Source organism: Loxodonta africana, chromosome 18 (assembly GCF_030014295.1).
Source record: "Loxodonta africana isolate mLoxAfr1 chromosome 18, mLoxAfr1.hap2, whole genome shotgun sequence".
Lineage (NCBI taxonomy): Eukaryota > Metazoa > Chordata > Mammalia > Proboscidea > Elephantidae > Loxodonta > Loxodonta africana.
In genome coordinates, this window is record NC_087359.1 from 28,023,182 (window position 1) to 28,038,199 (window position 15,018).

Here is a 15,018-nt window from a genome sequence, read left to right on the forward strand (position 1 = left end):
GTATCGTAACTGGAACCTTTCTGGTTGGTGCAGGGCACATTTTTGGACCTGAAGCCTCAATGTCTGAAGATGAGTCTGTGTGAATGAGCAAACACATATCTCCAAGATAAGCCTATGAACAGGATTCTAAGTGATGTTGGTCTCCATGTCTTGTTTCTGGTGAACTGCTAGAATTTGGCGGTGTCCTCTTCATCTGTCTTTATCTGTGATACCTTTAGGGTGGCTGAAATGAATCAACAGCATGCCTTCCTCACTGCTGTGTTTTCTTTGGAATATGCATTCTTGCTTTTTCCTGGCTTGCATGCTTCAGGGCTGCGCTGAGGTAACTGGGTTGTAATCGCACTTTGCCTTGTCTGTTTCAGTTGGACGCTCATCATGTGCCTTTGTTTCCTGTCTCTTGCATCAGTCTGTTTGTGAGAGTGTGCTGAGAGGTGATTAATGGAGAGAAAACCTAAGCTTACTGACTGCTAGTTCCTCCTCTGCTTCCTAAAATGTTTTTGGTTTAGTGAATTGTTTGTTTACTGCCCACAGACCACATATGGCAAGCGTGCTTCTGCTGTTGTGAACACTGTATGCCATCACGTGGGAGCTGGGCTGTTAAAGCAAAGTCAACAGACGATAAAGCTTGAAAGACTTTCCTTCCTCTGAGGATCCCGAGGGCCAGGAGTACTGGGTAGCTGTCTGTCATCATGAGGAGAGCCGGTGGACCCCGTCACTCTGTATACAGTCTTATTACGGTGTTTGCCATCCTTGTTCCCCAGCCTTGATACCGCCTGGATGTATAGCCACAGGGTTTCTATCATTGGAAATACCTCATTACTGTGCAGCCTCATGCCTGTGGATTGTAGATGTGTAGCACAGAGCCGCTGTCCCAGTGTTCATGCGTGCGCGTGCCCCCCCCCCCCACACGCACACCACATTCCCCAAGGAATCAGGAACTTCCCCTGGATTTGTGCCCAGGAGATCTAGGGAGGGAGAAATTCTGCCATCTTTGACTGCTGTAAATATAAAATTGACTTTGAGAAAAAGCATTTTTTCAATTGAAAAAGTAATGCCTACTCTTGTAGAAATTTTGAGAAATGCAGAAAAGAATAAATATCTTCACTTCTGACAAAGATAACTTATAGTAAACCTTTTGTCATTCCATCTAGTTTTTTCTGTGTGCACTGAAGAATTTCCCCATAGTTACAGTAATTCATTAATACATTACATAGTACATTGTTGCATTAGAACACTGTTTTTTCTAAATATAATAGCATGACGATTTGTACATGTTTTAAAGCCTAATAAGCCCTTTTAGAAGCCTTACTTTTCTGCCAAGTGGACATTCTATAAATTAGCCATATTATTGAATAGTTATGTCATTTATAATGCAACTATGAGCATCTTTGTATACAAGTAGTTTCCTGTATCTTGTATTATTTTGAAACTAGATTTCATAGGTATAGAATAGATCAAAGGGAATCCAAGGAAATAAACACTTAAAGGCTTTAGGATCACCATATTACTGCCTAAAAGGGGTGTATCCATTTACCATCCAATCAGATTCTCATCAACAACAAAATCGATTCTTAAGCCATAGTTTTACTTTTCCTAATGGGAAGATCTGGTACCACTCCAGGTATCTGACAAGGTGATGGTTTAGGTTTTCAAAGGCCTGATGGATCAGATAATGACACTGTGACCCATGGCTTGACATACCTTATCCATCATGGGCTATGACTGGTCCATCCTTCTATGATTTGCAAGTTCCATTCTGCTCTCAATTCTCTATTGGTCTCAACAACAATCACAAGTGTCTTTGTGCATGTGTGGTTTCTAAAGTGACTTCACCTACGTTATCTCATGCAGGTCAATCTAAGTTATTGGTACCACTTGTGACTTGGTCCTGGAAGCCCTTTAGGAATTGTGATGTTTTAGAGTCTGTCTGATGATGTCTTTGTTGTTGTCTTTTTGCACAGATCCAGTCCTACAGGTTCCAACACATGTTGAAGAGTAAGTTTTCTGATTTGCTTCAATACCTCCCTTTAATTTGTTTTCTATTTTATTCAGTCAATATTACTGAAGCTAGTTGCTGGGAGTACATAGGTGCATACGTTTAAGGTACAATACAATGAGTAAGACATATGAAGTCTTACAGGTGCTATGGTGGAAGTCTCTGGAGGGGAGAGGTGTGGTCAGTTCCTTGGAGGAGGGGGGCCGATGGTAATAAAAATGCTGAGATGAAACATAAGTTTTGAGCTTAAACTTCCAAAGACCTCAGGAGGGCTTAAGAGTGTTTGGCTCTCTCCCTCTTGACTGTATTACATCATGGAGAGGAAACCAAGATGTGACCTGTTGCTAGAATGTATGTGTTAGAGAACAAGTGAGGTACCACCTGTAAGAGCCTCAAATGATGGTGCATTCCAAGTAGAACACACCAGTCCCAAGAGAAGGACATCATGCTTGGTAAAGTAGAGAGTCAGTGAAAGAGAGGAAGACCCTCAATGAGATGGATTGACATGGTGGCTGCAACAATGGACTCAAGCATAGCAACGATTGTGAGGATGGCACAGAACCCGGCAGTGTTTTGTTCTGTTGTACGTAGGGTCGTTATGAGTTGGAACCAACTCAACAGCACCTAAAAAGTATGGTATACACCACCACAGGGATATTCTGTTGTTCTGTAGCTAAGGTGAGAGAGAGCAGTAGGTGGAATCATCTTATACAGAATCCTCCAACCTCTCCTAACCATGTGGCTTTGATATTTTGTTCTGTCCCCTGCGCTGTAACTTATCATTGATACTTATTGCTTAATCTCTAGGCCTGCATTCCTCCCAGACCCCAATGATGGCAGCCTGTATACACTTGGGGGCAAGAATAATGAAGGCCTGACGGTAGGTGTATTCAGTTTCTTTGTCCACTCTGAGGGTTCTAGACCAGTGGTCCTCAACTGTGGCTGCGCATTAAGATCAACTGGGAAGCTTTAACAATTCTGAGAATTCTGATTAGGTGGTCTGGAGTGGGGTCTGGGCATCAATATATTTTCAAAGCTTTCTAGACGAACTTTTATTTTTATTTTTTATTGTGCTTTAAGTGAAAGTTTACAAATCAAGTCAGACTCTTATATAAAAATTTATAAACACCTTGCTATATACTCCTAATTGCTCTCCCCCTAGTGAGACAGCACATTCCTTCCCTCCACTTTCTCTTTTCTTGTCCATTCGGCTAGCTTCTGACCCCCTCTACCCTCTCATCTCCCCTTCAGACAGGAGATGCCAACATAGTCTCATGTGTCTACTTGATCCAAGAAGCTCATTCTTCCCCAGTATCATTTTCTATCCCATAGTCCAGTCAATCCCTGTCTGAAGAGTTGGCTTTGGGAATGGTTCCTGTCTTGGGCTGACAGAAGGTCTGGGGACCATGACCACCAGGGTCCTTCTAGTCTCAGTCAGACCAATAAGTCTGGTCTTTTTATGAGAATTTGGGGTCTGCATCCCACTGGTCTCCTGCTCCCTCAGGGGCTCTCTGTTGTGTTCCCTGTCAGGGCAGTCATCGGTTGTAGCCAGGCACCATCTGGTTCTTCTGGTCTCAGGCTAATGTAGACTCTGTTTTATGTAGCCCTTTCTGTCTCTTGGCTCATAATTACCTTGTGTGTTTGGTGTTCTTCATTCTCCTTTGCTCCAGGTAGGTTGAGACCCACTGATGCATCTTAGATGGCCGCTTGTTAGCGTTTAAGAACCCAGATGCCGCTCTCCAAAGTGGATTGCAGAATGTTTTCTTAACAGATTTTATTATGCCATTTGACTTATATGTCCCCTGAAACCATGTCTAGATGAACTTTTAAATGTGGACCAGAGTTCAGCAACACTGATCTAGACCAGCAGATTCTCATGGCCCAGCCAACACACTGGAACATGATTTAACACTCCTTTTAGTAACAGGGTTCACTCTGACTAATGAGTCTCAAATGGGAGGATAGAGGGATATATACTTTGAAGTACCATTCCCCCAGCATATGTCCACTTGGGAGAGAGGGATGTGATATTCCATCCCGACCTCCATCTGAGAATCCAGACCAGTGGTTCTCAACCATAGTAACCTGGTGAACTCTAAAAAATACTGAACATAGGTCCCAATCCCAGAAGTCACAATTTAGTTGATCTAGGCTGTGAGGATTTTTAAAAGCTTCCCAGGTAAAAGAGTTGAGACAGATCCATACTTATGGTCACCTGTTTATGACAGATGTGACACTGTAGTACAGTGGGAAAGGATGGACTTTTCAGTAAATGGTATAAGTCAATGGGACTCTTCACAAGGGAAAAAAATATCTTGACTCCTACCTCATACCATAACCAAAAAACAGTTCCTGATAGATGGCAGATCTAAATAGGAAATGTAGACAATAAAGCTTTAAGGAAAAAGAAAAATAGAACATCTTCCTGACCTTAGAGCAGGTAAAGATTTCTTAAACATGATTAAAAAAAAAAAAAAAAATTTTTTTTTTTTAAAACTACTAGCTATAAAGGAGAAAATTTATATATTGGATTATATTAAAATTAACTCTTCTTCACTAAGAGAAGCCATTTAAAAAATAAAAGGCAGGCCACAAAGTATTCACAATACATACATCCAACACAGGATTCATATTCGGAATATGTATAGAACTCTTACGGATCGTTAAAACAAGACAACCCAATAGAAAAATGGCAAAAGAGGATATCCACATGATCAATAAACGTATGAAAAAGTGCTCAGCTTCATTAGGGAAGTACAAATTAGAATTACAGTGCCATATTACTACCCACCCCACCAGAATGGCTAAAATGAAAAAAAAAAAAAAAAAAAAATTTTTTTTTTTTTTTTTGGAAAAAGAAAACAGGTGTTGGTGGGGATATGGAGCAGCTAGAACTATGGGTGCTGGTAGAAGTACAAATTGGTACAACCAGTTTGGAAAACTACTTGGCAGTATCTACTAATGCCTTTTTGACTGAGTAATTCCCTTATAAGCCCACAGTGAGATGGATTGACACAGTGGCTACAACAATGGGCCCAAACATAGCAACAATTGTAAGGATGATGCAACACTAGGCACTATTTTGTTCTGGTATACATAAAGTCCCTGTGAGTTAGAGTTGACTCAGTAGCACCTAACAACACCAACAATTCCCTCCTAGGGTGCATATATTTACCAAAAAAATACTAGAATATATTGCAGCACTGTTTGTAATAACCAAAAAGTGGAAGCTACCCAAGTGGCCGTCAACAGCAGAATGGGTAAATAAATTATGGAAAAGTTACACAATGCAATACTCCACAGCAATGAGAGTGAACAGTCTACAACGATCCACAGCAGCATGGGTGAATCTCACAAACACAACATTGAGCCAAAGACAACAAAAATGACTATACATTGAATGATTCATTTATGTAAGGTTCAGAAACAGGAAAAACTAGTCTATGCTGTCTTGAAGTCAGGATAATGGCTACCCTGGGAGGTTATGACTGAAAGAAGGAAAGAAGGGGCTCTCAGAGTGCTAGAAATGTTCTGTTTCTTCATGTGGATGCGGGTTACGTGGGTCTGTTTGCTTCGTGAAGATTAACTGAGCTGTACCCTTACGTGTGTTCTTCTGTTTGTACGTTATGCTTCAGTAGAGCATTTTAAAAGCCTCCAAGTGATTCTTACGTGCAGCAAGGTTGAGAACCATCTACCTAGACTGTAAGTGGCGTGTGAGCTCTCATTTGGGTAATTTTTATTTTATAAATACCTGTTTCAGAAACAAATGGGAGGAGAAGGGCAAGCCTTTGTAGAACTAGCTGGCCTTCCACTGGTGAATTTCATCTTCAGCATATCTCTCCATGGTTTCTGTCCACAATACTATAAAAAAACAAACAAAAAACCTGTTACCATTAAGCCATTCTGACTCATAGTGACCCTATAGGACAGAGTTGAACTGACCCACAGGGTTTCCAAGGCTGTAATCTTTAGGGAAGCAGACTGCCACATCTTTCTCCCTCGGAGTGGCTGGTAGGTTCAAACCGCAGACCTTTTGGTTAGCAACCGAGTGCTTAACCACTGCACCACCAGGGCTCCTTCCACATTACCATAGTCTCTGTTTTTTCAGCACTTTCAGTTTGCCAGATATTTTGTTGAGTGATTTGCATAAATTATGTCATTTGAATATCACAGCAGCTCTCTGGGATTTAAGTATAATCCCTGTATTAAACCAAAAACCAAACCCCTTGCTGTTGAGGCAATTCTGGCTCATAGTGGATCCTATAGGACAGCCCCATAGGGTTTCCAAGGAACAACTGGTGGATTCAAACTGCTGACCTTTTTGGTTAGCAGCTGAGCTCTTAATATTAGAGGTGAGGAAACTGAGCCTAGAGAGGTGAGTGAGAATGCCTAAGGCCAAAGCTACGATTTTTGGAATTAGAACTTAAAGAAATCTAGCTTCCAAAGTTCCCTGGGTAGCACACTTGGGTACTAATGGAAAGGTTGAAGGTTTGAACCCACCCAGAGGTGCCTCACAAGTAAGGCCTGGTAACCTGTTTTCAAAATGTCACAGCCTTGAAAACCCTGTGAAGCACAATTTGTACTCTGCACACGTGGGGTCACCATGAGTCTGAATCAACTCAATGGCAACTTCATTTTTTTTCCCCAAAAACTCCTCCAACCATTACCCTGCACACCCCCTTCTGTTAGGTTTAGCATCCCCAGAAACAATGTGCTTCCCAGTTTAGGCCTTGACTTCAGAGACCTCTAGCAGTACCCAGCAGAGACCATCAGACTTCAGACTGGAAGACTTATACTGCTTTCTGATTCTCAGAAACACCTGGCAAAAACCCAGTGGTTACAGTTCTTTTGTAGCATTTTCCCTATCCTAAGACTTTTTTTTTTTTTTAAGACTTAGTTCTGAATGCTGGGATGATGGGGAAATCCAAATTATTGTGTTTTTTTTTTTCTTTTTTAAATTCTGTTTATTAAAGCTAGAGAGAAATCTTTACTTTTGTGGAGAAAAAGGTGACAACAATATTGTAGAAGCCTGGAGTTTCTGCAGAAGCAGATGCCTATAGAGCAGTTTCAAGAACACAGAATGTTCTAAAAATAAAATATACTGAAACAAGCATTAACCAAAAGAGCTGGTCAGATGTCAGCTGTAGACTTAACTCAGAAGAATCAGTTTTATGATGAAATGCAGTTGAAACCCCTCGATTCCTTTGGGTTTCTCTTCCTGGCACTTGCCGTAACTTCCTTCTTATGCCAAAAGGTACGGTTTTCTTGTTTTTCAATAGAGAATCATTTATTTGAAGAAAACATTAAGACTTCTTCTCCACCTCAAACTCCTGTGTTGTCTGTGTAATGACTTCTCTTTTCCCCCCAAAGTCTAAGCTGGGTGTGGGGTTGCTTCTCTTCAGAATTAAAATCATGTTTCACTCCCATCCTAAAAAGCATTGCCGTTCTACTCAGGCTAACCATCTCTGGGTCAATTTTCCAAGACCAGAGAACTCTCTCTCTCACCCTCAGAATTTCAGAGATTGTGTAACGCTCCATATTTGTGTCACTTTTCAGAAAAGGTTTGTGTTACCCAGAAGTGCTTATTGTAGACAGGAGACCTTCAGGAGGCCTCTGCATCCTGGTATCTAAAGACGATGGAGGTTACAGAGCACGGGGGCCTGGAAGCCAAGGGCTTGTGTGAAGTGCGAGTAGAAGTCTGGGGCGCCCCCTTTCTCTGGTGTCTGATTCAGACAACTCCCATCTGCCATCTACAGTGCTTCTCTCTTTTTAGCAGAATTTAATAACACACTGCCCAGTAAAATTGGTAATAATTGCACAAGACTTGGTTAACTTATTTCTTCTTTGTCCTTTTTTTTTTTTTTAAAGAAACTTCCCTTTACCATCCCAGAGTTGGTGCAGGCATCTCCATGCCGAAGTTCAGATGGAATTCTTTACATGGGTAAGAGTTCCCATTTTCAACACCTAAAATTTTATCTCTGGAAATCAGTCCTGGTGTCTGGGAAGAGGTGTGACTGAGAGAGAGGTGTGTTCGTTCCCTGGCCAGCCCTTCTGGGAAATGGCTTTCTTAATGCTGCGGATGCTGTTCTTGCCAGGATCAGCTGGCCAATTAAGAAAGGGTTCCCCCTACCTGGGAGAGGAATTAACACCATTAATATGGTTACTCATTTAACAAGCTTTTAGCTGCGGTGTTGACCTACCCCTAGCGATTTAAAGATTGCAACATCCCCAGCAGCAACTGGATGAAATTTAAAGTGAATACAATCATCTGAGCCAAGGAAGAGAAGCCAGGCTCTGCCTATTAATTATAGGGCTTTCTTCGTATTTTCTGCTCTCAGGATTTTTGGTAAAAACAGCTCTTAGCAGCTTGCCTCCATACCTACAGGGGTCACATCTTTCACTGCATCAGATCACCTGCTTTTCTCTGCCCCTGTTGCTGCCAAAATGTCAATAAAAATGCATTTGTAACACAAAGTAGAGCTGCCTTTATCTGGAAATCGTAGTAGTAATCATACCCTGTATTTATACAGTGGTTTTCTTTCTGAGGAACTGAAAGTGCTTATTGCCTATTCACACCTCTGGAGACGAATGTGTATTTCTGGGTCTCAAGTGCCAGCAGGATTTGAAGTGTTTAGTAGGGACACTGGGCCCTGGCTTCTTCCCACACCTTCAGGATGAGGGATTCGCAGGAAGTGATCAGCACAGGTCTCCTTTCTCCTCTGGGCTGTGGCCCGAGCTCTTCCTCCCAACCAGTCCAGGTGAAGTTGGACCATCTGCGTCACAGTTTCCTACCTGGGTATTCAGCTTCTGTGAATGATTCATCACTTTGGGGTACTTAGGATATTGTTTCCATCACCTTTGTGTGGCACTCTCTTAAGTGAGTTCATTAAACATGTTTAATAGCTTGGTGGTCTTTCCGATTCATCTGTGAAAGTTGTAGCTGGGTTATGTAGATTCTCATGCTCCTTGAAGTAACCAGATGGTGTCATGCTAGTTAGAAAGGGTTCATGGTCACAGCTGTCTGATGAAGTTTCACTCCATTTTCAGATCTTTATCACTGAGAACAGAAAGTTATGATCCATGGACAAGTTTCATACATACAAAAGAGGCGTGCATGTTACATATGTCAAAACCAAGTGTGTTGTTGTTGGGTGTCATCAAGTCAATTTTCAACTCATAACAACCCCATGTGGTAGAGTAGAGCTGCCCCATAGGGTTTTCTAGGCTGTAATCTTTACAGGAGCAGATTGCCAGGTCTTTCTTCTGCAGAGTCGCTGGGTGGGTTTGAACCACCAGCCTTTCAGTTAACAGCCAAGGACTTAACCATTGCACCACCAGTGCTCCTTAGAATCGAGGGTAGCTTTAGTAGCTTCTCATGTCCTGTGATCTTCATTGGTGTCTCATTACTCCGCTTCCAAGAATCCCTTGCAGTAATATTAACTGACCAGAGGCCATACCTCACCAAACAGAAATACAGTGAATGTGCTGACTTCCAGACAGGAGGCACTGCTGCCGACTCATCAGCCCCAGGATGCTTTGGTGGACGCACCATAGATAACATATGCTTTGAGTTTTCCTGATGGTGTTGTTTGGCTGTCCACCTGTTCATACCTGTTAATCAGTTGACCAGGGTGAGGGGTCTGGCCTGTAGCTAGGGAATAACCTAAGGGACAGGGGCTGAGATGACTTTGGCCTCATTAGTACCAGGTTGTAGCAACTCCACTGGCCAATTATGGGCTTCAGCTAATTATACTTATAAACAGTAACTGTAGATTCTCTTTACATGTGAGCTAATTAGTAGAGATGCTGAGAAATATGAATGATGGTTACCAGAGAGATGAGCTCCTGGGTGAATTTCCATGTTTATACAGATCTTAGAGCATGGGAAAAGGATTGTCCTTTACAGGCAATAACGTTCATATTTAAGGCCACTAATCAAAGTAATAAAATTTAACTTGGAAGCTTGAAGAACTTTTTTTTTTTTTTTTTCACTATGGTTAAGCTCTCAGCTGCTAACCGAAAGGTCAGTGGTTCGAACCCACCAGCCACTCCATGGGAGAAAGATGGGCCACTATGAGCCAAAATTGACTTGACAGCAATGGGTTTGGTTTGGATTTATGATTAGGTTATTCGGAAACTCTGATGGCATAGTGGTTAACTGCTATAGCTGCTAACCAAAAGGTCAGCAGTTCGAATCTGCCAGGCGCTTCTTGGAAACTCTATGGGGCAGTTCTCTTCTGTCCTATAGGGCCGCTATAAGTTGGAATCGACTTGACAGCAGTGGGTTTTTTTGGGGGTTTATTAGGTTTGGAGTACTATTTAATACCATGATTAATTATTAAGTTAATATAAGACCCAGTGGCTCAAAAAATATTATTTCCACATTACCATTTACATTGTCACCTTCAGAGCATCACAGAGATGTCTTGGGCACCAAGTGAACTTCAAGCCATCTCTCTCGGCACAGAGAACATCTCGGGCTGCTGGTTTGGCAGTGATTTTTGTCCGTTATAGAACAGGTATGAACAACAGTGTATCATGTGACCCTTCCAGGTAAAAAGCAGGACATTTGGTATGTTATTGACCTCCTGACCGGGGAGAAGCAGCAGACTTTGTCATCGGCCTTCGCAGAAAGTCTCTGTCCATCCACCTCTCTTCTGTATCTCGGGCGAACAGGTAAGAAGGGAACCTCTGATCACTCACAACCTGCCTGCGTCCACAAGGATCCGAAGTCACTCCCTCCAGGTTCATTCTCCATAAGGTGGCCAGAGCTATCTTCTCCAAACACAGATCTGAGCATGCTGCTCCCCTTTGAAAGGTCCTTCAGTGGCTCCATATTGCCCACGGGGTACAGCCCAAACTCTCTGTACCACAGCCCCCAATGCCCCTGGGACATGGCAGCCACCTGATCAGCCCTCCTTGCATCTCCGTCGCTTACATGTTATCCCATCAGGGTGAACCCCCCGCACCTCCCAGAATAAGCAGTGCTGGGTTTTTAAAAACGTTAGCAGTGCCCCTTCTCCACCAGGTATGATGTTTTTGCCTACCTGGCAAATGTCCTCTCTTTCATGATTCTGTTCAAAAGTCCCCTTCTCTGTAAAGCCTCTTCCCCAGCCTCCCAGCTCCCCATCCTGCCAAACGATACTTGGCTCTTCTGTCCTCTGAGCACACAGAGCAGTTTGCCCAGGCATTGTGGTAGCAGCCATATTGCCGCTGGTCATTGTCCCTTTACTGGCATGATGAATAGCACCCTCCGCACCACCCCACTTCCTGTTTTTTTCTACCTCTTCTTGTTCTGCTCTCCTTCTTAACACTTGTCACAACATACTTAGAAATTTATTTGCCTATTCTCTGTCGCCCCCGCCAGACTGTCAGCTTCCTGAGGTCAGGGATTTTGTCTGGTTCCCTGCTATACCCTCACCCCCAGCACAGGGCGTGACACACAGTAGATGCTCAGACATGTGACTGGGTGACTGGTAAGCCCTTTACTACAAGGAATCTGCCTCATTCATTTTTATGTGTTCAGCACCTGACAGATAGATTACTCAGTAAAAATTGAATGACAGATAAAATGAAGTTAAAAGGGAAGCAAGAAAATATTTAGTAGGAAGAAGTTATACCAGAAACCTAGGATGAAATCATTACAATAGAGCAGGAAATTTAGGTCTAAACATTCAGGTAACTAAGGCTTTGAGAGAGAGAAAGAACCTTTCTTCAGGTGCTGTGGAGAACAGTGGCTTCCCAAATATCTGTGAAACTAATCTTGGCCCCTCTAGCAGCTGGGCAGGCTCTCCAGACGCTAAGAGGAAGATCTGTACTTAGATTGCAGGACCCACCCCTTGCTCCCCCATTTCCACCCCACAAAAATCAAGTATTCCAGCTGTACTGACCGCTTTGGATTTGTTTCCTTACTTTTTCTATTAAGTAAAGCCTTACAGTGGTTCCAGCTTAACCCAGGGATAAAAATTGTGCAGTTTTCAGGTAGAGTGGGGGTACTTGAGGAAGTTAGAATAAGCTCTGGTATCAGAAGAAATATGTGCGCCTAGGTGTGTAAAGCTTTGTTTCCATTATCTGTTGCTCCATAACAAACCACCCTAACTTAGTGCTCAAAACAACAATCATTTTACTGCTCCATGATTCAGAGGAAAAAGAATTCAGGAAGGGCTTTAAAAAAAGGGCTTAGCAGGGTTGATTTGTCTCTGCTCCACATGGTGCTGGCGGGGCTCACTCACACCTGGGACCTTGGTTCACCTCCAAGTGGCCTTTCTCCACACAGACAATATGGACTTATTTACATGGCGACTGGATTCCCTGCTTGAGTAAAAGGAGAAGCTACAATACTTGGGCTCAGAAGTCTCAGAACTTTACTTCCACTGTGGCCTATTGGTCAAAGCAAGTCACAAGGCCAGCACAGAATCAAGGAGAGGAGAAATAGACCGAGCCTCTTGATGGGACGAGTACCATGAACATTACAGGAATGGGAAGAATTAGGGGTGATCTTTTCAGAAAACCTACCACAGTCTTCCCTCTGACTACAATAGTTTGCAGCCCTCCCTCGTGCAGGATGTACTCACTCCCTCCCCAGACTCCCAAAGTCCAAATGTAGCATCAGTCTCAAAATCCAGCATTTCATGATAGGCATCAGGTCTGGAGGTGGAGGAGGCTACTCAGATGCAGCTTCTCTTGATCTAGAGACCTGGATATCCCTTCTGCGTCCCCCAACCCAACATACGATAATGAAGTAGGGACGGGACAGCTGCAGCAAACATTCCCATTCAGAAAGGGAAGAAAAGAGAGGCACATAGCAATCACTGGTCCAGAGTAATTCTGAAATCCAGCCAAGCATAGGTTTTCAGGTTCCCCTACTCTGGGAACAAGGAGTATTCCTTGATTAGGGTCCAATTTTGCCCTCTGGGATTGGTTCTGCAGTATGCTCTTCTTAGTGGCTCTTGCTTCTTCTCTCTGAGAATTCTTTTCTTTTCCGTAGAAATAACTATAAGTTTTGTAGCTTTTTCAGCCTGTTCCTTATCCACTACGAGTTGGAGGTCTAGAGCCCTTTTTTTTTTTTTTTGACTGTCTCTGGTCCTTTTAGTCCATGTTGATAAAACACTTTAAAAACTTTGTGGATTTCCCATGTGTCAAATTATAGTCCACTCCACTTAATAAAAGCCATACCCACAAATCTCTTTGCGACAGGCCCCTCTCTCTCTATGCTATGGTAAAATACCCTTATAGTTCTTATAACCTTCTTATCTAGCTGAGAGGGTTTGTGTAAGGTACTACCTTAAATATTTCTGAGGTTTCGTGCCAATCCTTACCCTTGATTTGATCTTGACCCTGAGGCCATTTTTTACTGGCAGAGCCCTGGATTTTATCTTGCCCTAAGGCCATTTTTTATGTTGAGAATCTTTTGCCAGATGATGAGATAGTCCTGGACCCTCTATATTTCCTCTATTTTCTGCTAGAAAATGCAGTGTTTTTTCTTTAGCTCATTTCTCTTCCAATATACAGTGAAACCTGTGAGAGCCAGAACTTGAAAGGACTGCCTCGTTTTTCTGGATCTCGCAAGTTTTCTGCCTTTGACAGGGTGTAGTCTTAACCACTTTTCAATAGCTCCTTATTAGAAGAAAATATTTGAATTTTCCTTCTCTGACAGGTTTCCGCCTTACACAGGCTCCAGCTTTCTCAGGTTTCACTGTATTGTACACAGCCAAGAGAAACTATTCGGCACTTTCTGCATGCAGCCTGGAGATCTACTTAGCCAGATCCACGAATTGGCACAAGTGGCAGTCTGGCTAGTTATGCTATCACTACATGAGATGGTTGCCCCTTTTCAACCCAGTATTGGCTCTCCTGCTGTGCTTTCAGTCTCTATTCATGATGCTCTTGTTGTCCTTCCAGCCCTCTTCTGCCACCTTGTCCCAAAGTCCATGCCACATGTTTTAAGTTTTTGTTAAAGCACCATCCTACTTCTGGGTACCAATTTCTATATCAGTTATCTATTGCTGTATAATAAACCACTCCAACACTTAAGTGGCTTAAAACAATGGCCATTATATTGCTCATTATTCTGAATCATAAGTCCAGGGAGGGTGCAAGGGGCTTGTCTCTGCTCCACATGCCTTCTGCTGGGTTTGCTCATATGTGTTTGACTTCGGTTCTCCTCCATATGGCTCTTCTCTTTCCACGTAGATAGCCTGGGCTTTCTTACATGCAATGTAGGGAGGACTTTTTGGTTATAAATTAGGTAAGGTCAACATCTCAGTAGGTGCTGTAGCCCACCCGTGGTAATGGGTTGGTGTGTGTTCTCCAGAGTACACCATCACCATGTATGACACCAAAAACCGAGAGCTCCGGTGGAACGCCACCTACTTTGACTATGCAGCCTCGCTGCCTGAGGACGACATGGACTACAGTAAGTGCTTTCGGGTCAGCTTCGGAAGGTTGGGCCGGTACTTTTGACCTATGAGGAAACAGTCGCTCCAGAAAGTAGGATTTTCTTTTAAGACTCTTCTTCACCAGGTTCTGGACTTTCCCTGGTCTTGTAGTAAATACTTCCAACAGTCACTGCATCAAGGGCCTGGGTGAAAAGTCTGAAGGATAACCGAGAGAAGGACAGGCATGCCTTATGAGTCTCTCTGTGTCAAAGAAGGAATTCACTATAAGCCCATGGGAAGTAGAATTAAAAACCAGGTTTTTTGTTTTTTTATATGACTTGAGCAGCCCCATCAAGAAGGCCACTCTCTAAGTGTGGCTTATCCCCTAGGAACTTCTCTAGTTAACCTTCCCCCAGCTCAAATGAAAACTAAACAGCGATTTTTCCATCTTAACACTGGTGTCTCGAAGTCCATTGGCAATCTCTGCCGAGTAGTCTTGCTTGTCTATGTTTGGGTGCCCCTTCCTGAGCCAGATGCAGACAGTGTCGTGGTCTTTCAGCTTGGTTGATAGATTTTTAAAATGATTGCTACAAAATGCCATATCAGCAGCATCTCCACTTGCCCCTTTCGCCTCAGTATTTACTC

At 42.9% G+C, this 15,018-nt stretch overlaps 1 protein-coding gene across 2 annotated transcripts in view; it reads left to right on the forward strand.

Moving 5' to 3' along the window:
- ERN1 (endoplasmic reticulum to nucleus signaling 1) overlaps window positions 1–15,018 on the forward strand; it is a 105,306-nt gene that overhangs the window by 58,234 nt on the left and 32,054 nt on the right. For both annotated transcript variants that reach the window (XM_010597028.3, XM_023556996.2), the window contains exons 3-7: window positions 1,962–1,995; window positions 2,804–2,876; window positions 7,865–7,937; window positions 10,550–10,672; window positions 14,310–14,411. In XM_010597028.3, the coding sequence (XP_010595330.1) occupies window positions 1,962–1,995; window positions 2,804–2,876; window positions 7,865–7,937; window positions 10,550–10,672; window positions 14,310–14,411 (405 nt within the window). The remainder of the gene's footprint in view (window positions 1–1,961; window positions 1,996–2,803; window positions 2,877–7,864; window positions 7,938–10,549; window positions 10,673–14,309; window positions 14,412–15,018) is intronic.